Source organism: Sciurus carolinensis, chromosome 7, assembly GCF_902686445.1.
Source record: "Sciurus carolinensis chromosome 7, mSciCar1.2, whole genome shotgun sequence".
In the NCBI taxonomy this organism is placed as follows: Eukaryota; Metazoa; Chordata; class Mammalia; order Rodentia; family Sciuridae; genus Sciurus; species Sciurus carolinensis.
Window position 1 is genome coordinate 56,701,454 of NC_062219.1, and position 8,834 is coordinate 56,710,287.

The window sequence follows — 8,834 nt, forward strand, 5'->3', positions numbered from 1 at the left end:
TTGATTTCCAATATATATTTGAATTTCTGCTTGGGAGCTCCAGAGCCTAAATCTACTCATTGTGGGAAAATAAAAGAATCAGCACTAACCACAGTAATCAACTTGTGGTGATTAACCACAAGGACCCAAGACCCCTATTTGGCCAAATTACCAAGTCCTTTTGTGCCTCGTTTTAGCTCTAAAATGGGATAATGATAGAACATCCCTACTTCTCAGGGGTGTAATAAATTTACTGCATACAATATGGTATAATATAGACAGACTCCATAATTTTAAGTGGCATTTTATGGCTTTAAAACAATACTTTATAAAGCGCTTAGAATAATGCCTGATACAGTGTACATTAAACTGCTTCTTTCAATCAAATCTTGATGGAAAGTAATGTTTTTATAAGTCAAATGCTTCCTCTATTTTCTTATCTTATACATATGCATATTATTTTGACTCTGTACCTCAACTGCAAAATAGAGACTTATTCAGTTAAAGAATTTCAAAAGACTACCAGGAGCTTTATGCTCCTGTTTATCAACTAATTTGAAAAAATTAAGAGGAGTGTTACATATGGTGTTTTTGTATAACTATTGGCTAAATCTCTTACTTGATCTATTAATATTGCCTTTGGGATACCATAACCCTGATGTCTGATGACTGAGACTCAGTCAGGGTCACTGACCTGACATGGCGCACAACCATAATAAGCACCAACAGCTGCCAACTTCCTTTGCTCCAGAATATTTTGCCAAGCTTAATACCACGGACTTTCACTCATCATCTACGGATTAGTAAGAAGCAGAAGGCCCTTGTTAATTCTGTGTTTCATTTTTCTGTCTTAGCTACACGAACAAACTGGATTTGGCTATAACCTGGTAGTGAGAGAAGTCGGGATACTGTGAATGGACTTTGGATTCTCTGCCTGGTTTACATGGCCTTGGGGTCTCCTGGTAACTTGTCAAAATGATCCCCTAGTCTTAAGGGGGTCTCTGTGGTCATTTCATTTCCACTGATCAGGCCAATTCTGGAGATGCACAGTGCTGGAAAGACAGCATTAGGCAGGTGATCGCCATTTCAATCGAGGACTTCTCATAAATCTGAATCCATAGAGCATTTGGATGAAATATTTGGGTTAGCTCAATGCAGCTCTATATTGAGGAAGCTATAAATACACTGGTAAGACTCATAAACAATTGATTGGCCTTTCTTGCTAAACTCCCAAGTGTGACAGTCACACATACTTTACCTTGAAAATCTATTTTGGGACAAAATATTGAATTCATACTTCAGTGTCCTCTGGGTAAAAGCTCAGAATTTACTTCTCTAAGGTGAGTGTATGAAAAGACATGTGTTGATGTGCCAGGCAATTTCATATGACTGTATAGATAGTTCATGAGAACTGAATCCAGGTCCTTGCATATGCTAAGCACTTGCTCTACCACTGAGTTACTCCCCTAATCAAGACAAGTTGCTTTTAAGGAAGAACATCTTCTTTAAAAGCATAGACAGCCGGGTATGGTGGCAAACACGTGTAATACCAGCCGCTCAGGAGGCTGAGACAGGAGGATCTCGAGTTCAAAGCCAGCCTCAGCAAAAATGAAGTTCTATGCAACTCAGTGAGACCCTGCTCTAAATAAAATACAAAATAGGGCTGGGGATGTGGCTCAGCAGTCAAGTGCCCCTGAGTTCGATCTCGGGTGCCACGACACCGACCTCAACAAAAAGAATAGGCAATGCAGGACTCTCCTTATCAGCAACTCCAGAATCATTTTGACAAAAAATCAAGGAGACAACAATTTAGACTAAAGAACAATCCTTTCTGGATTCACAGATCCATCTGAAGAATGCCAAGAATCATTCATTTTCAGTCTATAATTCTAGTATCAATATCATGTTTATAATTTCAGCCAACTTTTAAAAAGCAGTTTTCCAAATTTCAAGCCCAATCTTTATTTCTAGTTTCCAAAATGTGAAAGAAGAACTGAGATAATATAATCTGAGGCTCTAGATGTTTTAAGGAACTGGAGAAAATTATGTATGCATAATCCCAAATACATGATTTTGTTTTAAATGCCACTATGAAAAGAAGTTTCCATAGTTTTTTTTTTTTTTTTTTTTTGGCCTGGAGTTGAATATAATTTAAGATGATTATAACCTCAAAAAGATTTGGAGTCTTTGATGATTTTGAAATCAGGGAATAAATTTCTCATTAATTATTCAATATGAATAAAATGTCTCCATGATAGAAATAAATTCTGTTTCTTCAAGATAATCCTCTTTTGACCTCAGTGCATTGAATTAAATCTTCTATTTCCAAAATGAAGGGGCATCATATGCTACTTTATTTATTTTCAACCACATACCCCACCCTCCATTAAACTATAATTTTAGAAGCCGGGATCACCTCTAATTTCACTGTTCTATTTTACAATATTTGATACATAATAAGTGATTAGTGTTTACTAACTATAAAAAAGTATCTAAAATTCAATTCATCCTTTCAATAAGATACAGGGGCTGGGGTGTTGCTCAGTGGTAAAGCCCCTTCTTAGCATGTATGAGACCGTAGGTTCAATCCCCAGCATCAAAAGAAAAAAAAAAATCTGAACAGGAATTTTTGCCACAGAAAAACCCATCACTAATCCTAGCAAAGCATTTCTAAAGATAAGATTGTATTGCTTTTCATAAATAGGATCTCTACATCTCCTATACAATAAATTCAATATGAAATGGAGATTAAGCAATTATTTGATAAAGTTTTTCAAGATAGATAGAAAATCATACAATTCAAGCTTCAAATGATCATCACATTTTGACCAGATAAAGTTTTTAGAAAAAATAAATCAATTTTCCTCTACTTAGACATTTCTGAAATATAAATGACCTGTTAGGTGAACTTAAAGATGGATACATGTCTTTAATGCTCATAGAAAGATGGTCATTTTTTTTTTTTCTTTTGAGATAGGGTTTTGCTATGTTGCCCAAACTGGGCTCAAATTCATGATCCTCTAACCTCAACCTCACCAAGTAGCTAGGTGGGCACCACCTTGATAAAATAGGTATTTCAAATGAATATTAGGATCTAAAAAACTAACATATTTGTTCCATTGATTTGCTCATGGACAATTCACTCTCTCAGCTTACAAATGATTTATAATCAAAAGTTAAAAAAGAAGACTGGGGATATAGCTCAGTTAGTACAGTGCTTGCCTCACATGCACAGGCCCTGGGTTCAATCCCCAGCACCGCAAAAAAAAAAAAAAAAAAAAAAAAAAACCAAGTTAAAAAAGAACGGAATGGATTTGTAGCTCAGTGGTAGAACACATGCCTAGGATTTGGGAGGCCCTGGGTTAGATCTCCAGTACAATAAAAAATGAACAAACAATAACTAAAGAAGTAAACCCAAGTCCCAAAGTTTTAAGGGTCTCCAGAAGGGTTTATGTCACTTATCACCACTCATTCATGGACTAAGTAGAATGACTCAAATGTAGAAATAGAAAATGAATAAATTGGTATAATGACAGAGACAAGTGGCAAAGAATTATTCCATCCTAAGTTTAGACTCCAAAATCACTTCAGAAAAGGTTCCTTTCAACTTTTCGAGCATAAAATTTATCTTTGGCTTCCTATACACACAAGTATAAAATATATTTAATACATATTTAATTATATAAATATATGTATGTAATTTATAAATATATATTTATTCTTTAACATGCCCATATAGTAAGACTTTTAAGTCAATGAGTGCATGAAGGGCCTCCTTCATATAGACTAATGCAGGCATTCATACCCTCAAAGGTACTTCAAAGTTTGACAGAGCTGGTTACAACTTTCAGGCTTCTGAAGTTGTTTGACTTCACCGATAAAGTAGCAATGCACTTATTAAAGCACTCTCCTTACTAACAAGGCAACAGTAATTACAACCTCACTGCCACTCTCACTCCTGCTACCAACCACCATCTTTCTTCTATCAGGCACCTGCCAGGTCTGGTGCTGGATGCTTTACATGTATAATATCCACTCCTCACAGATCTCTGTAGAGAAAGTGTGATGACTCCTGTCCTACAGGTGAAGAAGAAAGTCTTACTGTGCTGGGGGTGGAGATGAGTGGTAAGCATTTGCCTCCTTTGCCCGTCAAGCAAGAACCTGGGTTCAATCCCCAGCACCACCAAAATAAAACAACATTAAGAGGTCACAGAGCATGAAACTGAGGGTAGAGCAATAATATAACTTCTCAAGATCATGGTGAGTCATAAAGCTAAATCAAAATTTCTGGTTTGGGGTTGGGGTTGTGGCTCAGTAGTAGAGCGCTAGACTAGCACATGTGAGGCTCTGGGTTCGATCCTAAGCACCACATTTTAAAAAATAAATAAATAAAAGTATTGTATCCACCTAAAAATATTTTTAAAAATTTCTGGTTTATCAGTGGTGTAATAAAATAAACCTAAAATAACTGTTGCCCTTGGCATATGAGAAACAACTCAGTATTAATCAGTTTAATATTACATAAAACAAAAACAGACTTATCTAACTGAGCTCAGAGGCACATGCCTGTAATCCCAGCTGAGGCAGGAGGATTGTAAGTTCAAGGCTAGTCTTAGCAAATTAATGAGACTGTGTCAAAATAAAATGTAAAACAAGGGCTGGGGATATAGCTCAGAGGCAGAATGCTCCTGAGTTCAATCCCCAGTGTACCAAAACAAAAAAGACTTAATTAAATTCTTTTCTTTTCTTTTTTTTTTTTTTTTTTTTTTTCTTCTTCTTCTTCTTCTTCTTTTTTTTTTTTTTTTTTTTTCAGTGTTTGGAATAGAAATCAGGGCCTTCCTATGTTAGGCAAGTGCTCTACCACTCAGCCCTGAAAGTCCATTTTTAATCAAAATAATGCAGGGTGCTTTAAATAGAGAAAACAAAAAGAAAGCAACATTTCTATCATATAGCAAAAAAGAAACTCATATGCTAGAGATTTTGTTTGTTTGTTTGTTTTCCCCTTATACAGCTTTCCCTCTCCATTCATGGATTCTACCAATCATGGATAGGAAATATTTGGAAAAAAAATCATGAGCTAAACAGACCTCTTTTTCTTCATTTAAAACAACTGTCTGTACTGAAAATATACAGAGTTTTTTTCCTTGTCATTATTCCTAAACAATAAAGGATAACAGCAATTCATACCACTTACATTGTATTGGGTATTATAAAGTATCTAAAGATGACTTAAAGTACACCAGAGGATTATGCAGATTATATTGCAATTACTATACACCACTTTATATAAGGGACTCAAGTATCTTTGGATTCTACTATCCACTGGGGTCCTGGAACAAATCCTCCATAGATAGCAAAGGATAACTGTATTGAGTTTTACTTTGTACCCAGAAATATGATAAAACTTTAACATTGACGAACCTCCATTTCATATTCACAAGAGTCAGTGTGTTGTCTATTGTCTTTATTTTACAAATACAGAAAACGAGATTCAGAGAGATAAAGTAACTTGCCTAAGTCACACAGCCAGGACATGAATTCACTTTTGTCTAACTTAAAAACTTGCAATAGAAATTACATATGCTCAGAAAATAAGTCTGGCCACCTGGATGTCCCCTTCTCAAATACAGACAAAGGCCACAGCGAGTGCTGCATGTTCCATCTGTATCTACAAGTCCTGCACAGATGAATGAATATGGTTAGATGGCCTAAGAAGGCCACACTGGCCAAAGGCTGACCAGAAACCTAAGTGTACTCTGACTAGTCTCTTTAGATTGCAACCAGGTACACTTTCTCAGAAGTACAAGATATCTGTAAAGATGATGTACCTAGAAAAACACCAAAGACAGACCAGTACATTTAGTTTTTAGAACTAAACATACAAAGTTCATCATAGTTTTGAAAGAAAGAATGAAGTGATTTAAGACTAAACCTAAATACAAGAAACTCAAGAAGGGAAGCAAAAGTTTCTATTTTTAGTTTTACTCTAAAACATGTTTGCATTGGAATAAATTATTTAGAGCTGTGTATTATTACATTTTGATAGACAGGAATCATAAGATTAGGTCAGATAAGAGAAACCCCTATGAAAGTCTTTAAAATACTCACTGATGTAATGGGAAAAGTTCTTCAAGGTTGAGTACCTCATTATTAAGTTGCATATTTCATTAGAAATTTCAATCCATAACTAGACACAGTAAGTGTTTCAATAGATAAATGTGTGATTAGTACAAATGATTGTCACTGTGGATGATTTAACATGAGAAAATATTGTGTCTTCTCTCTTAAAACTCCTCCCCGATTCAGACCACCCTGAGCCACTAGTGGTTCTTCCCAAGTATGGACCTCCAGTGAGTGTTGGTGATGCATAGTCAGCCTCCTCCTGGAAATTCTTGTTCGTCCCCTTTTCCAACTAAGCCTCTTCACCCAATCCCCTCCAGGAAACCTCCCTGGAACACTTCTGCACTGGCATTTGGCATAGCATTTATCCACTGTTTAACTTTTGGTCTCCATAAGACAGTCAGAATTCTTTGATCACTAAGAATTCTTATTGTCTTTCATTGTTTGTTTTCTATTTCTACTTTATTTGGTAGTGGGGATTGAACCCAAGGGCACTTTACCACTGAGCTACAACCCCAACCCTTTTTACTTTTTTGTTTTGAGACAGGGCCTCACTAAATTGCTGAGGGTCTCATGAAGTCATCCAGGTTGGCCTGGAACTAGTAATCCTTCTGTCTCAGCCCCCAGAGTCACTAGGATTACAGGTGAGCACCACTGTGGCTGGAGGTTTATTTGTTTGTTTTTTAAGAGACAAGGTCTGACTATTTTGCCCAGGCTGGCCTCAAATTCCTGGGCTCAAGCAATCTTTCTGCCTCAGCTTCCAAAATAGCTTGTATTATAGGCCTGTGCCACTAGGCCCAGGTTCCTAGTTTTTGTTTTTAAATATCCCAACTCTTAGCTAAGATTCTAAATAAAAATTTTATTATATTAATAAAAATAGAATGCACAATTAATACTTTTTAAGGAATAAAAGAAAAATATGTCTAAAATGCCCATTATGTGCAAGCAAATTTATTCTGACTCACTGTTCATAAGGATGTATTTTAAAACACCTAAAGGATTCACTGGGCATTGCTAAACATACATCATTAAAAATATGTTATACCTCCTGGGCCAAGCATGTACGTAGCTTAGTGCTAGAGCACTTGCCTGTATGCTTGAGACCCCACTTGGGGTTGATTTTCAGCAGCACAACAACAACAAAAAAGAATGTACACCACCACCAAGTCACAAAAATAATTAAATATTGTCAACCAAATCATCAAAATTCTGGTACTATTGAACAGTTATACATATAGAATAAAACCCCACAAAATCAACGTAAAAATTAAAAAGCACAATAGTAATTACACTTAGAATAATTAGATGCCCCCTAGTTTTGTCACGGACTCCAATGGGGACCAGTCATTTACCATTCAGTCTCAGTTTCTCCACCTATAAAAAAGGAGTAACTATCCCTATTACTTCCTCCTCCATTCAGATCTTGTGAGGATAATGAAGGCATATCTCTAGAATGGATATCTTTACAATAAAGATAAATTAAAGATTTATTAAAAATATTACCTAAGCCCCCAGGTAGAATTCCTAGCATCATTCGTTTTGGTCATAACCCTTCACTATCCGCCCCCTCCCCCCGCTTTCTCCCTAGCAGGTTGATAATGTACACTATTGCATAAAGTCTTGGCCAGTCTAAAGACCACATGGGTGGGCACAAGTTCTCGCTGGTTCTTGATCTGATCTACAAGCTGCTAGGGACCGGATCACTCGTAGCTGCCAGGATTGCTCCCGCCCGGGACCAGTTTACACTTCTCTAGGGCAAAACAGACTCGGGGGCTTTCTTCTGCTCGGAGTGGGGTCGGTAGAAACTGGATAGAACCCAACAGGGCAGCGGGACAAGGCAAGGGAAGGAGATGAGACTGGAAGGCTCCAGCGAGGAACTTACCTGGCTTCGCCAACCAGAGCGGGGGACGGGTGAGGAACGAACACGCCACAATCTGACCGCGGAGACTGCTGCTTCTTTTTGGAGCGCCAGATGTGGAAAGTGGCGTGCTTCTTGGGGGCCTTGGACGGGCTGGACTCCCTGGGATCTCCTTGAGGTGGTGGCGACCGTGGCATCTTCTCAGCCTGCTCTCCCGATTGCTCGGACACCGTCCTCTCCCCCGCCCAGCCCTTGTGGAAGAACATACCTGGGCGCCAGCTCGCCTGCCTTTCCCAGCGCACCGTCGGACCCCGCCCCCTCGTCTCCAGGGACGGTAGAGGGTTAAAGGAAGAGGACAGAGCCGAGCGCGACCAGCACAGCAGCGGGAGCTCTCCGGGTGGAGGTGACTGCACCGCGGCGACACAACTTCCCAGAGCGGCAAGGGGCGCGATCCCAGGTGAGGCGCGCTCCGTGGGAGCCCCAGGTAGGGCCAACACGCCCCCGGTCCCCGACTGTGGGGCAGCGACACCTACTGGGCGTCCTGAGAACTGCGTCTCCTGCCAGGGCTCCGGGCTGGGAGCCAGAACCAGGTTGGGTTTGGATAAAGCCTCGGGTGCAGTTCCCATTGATCGCCCGCGGAGTTGTTGTCCGCTCCTGCCTGTGCCCCACTGGCAGAGTGAGTGGCTGCTTAGCCATGAGCCCCACCTGGGGAAGGATGGGAGAGGCACATCCCGTGCCTGACCGCCCGGCAATTAGGGCTCTTCCACTAAGGCCTTTGGGTGGCTTGGGCAATAGTCCCGAATGTTCATGTTTGTAAACAGGAGTACCTGCTCCTTTTCTCTCTCCTCCAGAGTCTGAATAACTAATTTGTACTCTC

The 8,834-nt window shown here is 39.2% G+C and overlaps 1 protein-coding gene across 1 annotated transcript in view; it reads right to left on the reverse strand.

The window, feature by feature from the left end:
* Nucleotides 1-8,419, reverse strand: part of Crybg1 (crystallin beta-gamma domain containing 1) — a 187,153-nt gene extending 178,734 nt beyond the window's left edge. The window contains exon 1 of the mRNA XM_047557264.1: nt 7,982-8,419. Within this exon, the coding sequence (XP_047413220.1) occupies nt 7,982-8,223 (242 nt within the window). The 5' untranslated portion in view covers nt 8,224-8,419. The remainder of the gene's footprint in view (nt 1-7,981) is intronic.
* Between the last annotated feature and the right edge of the window lie 415 nt (nt 8,420-8,834).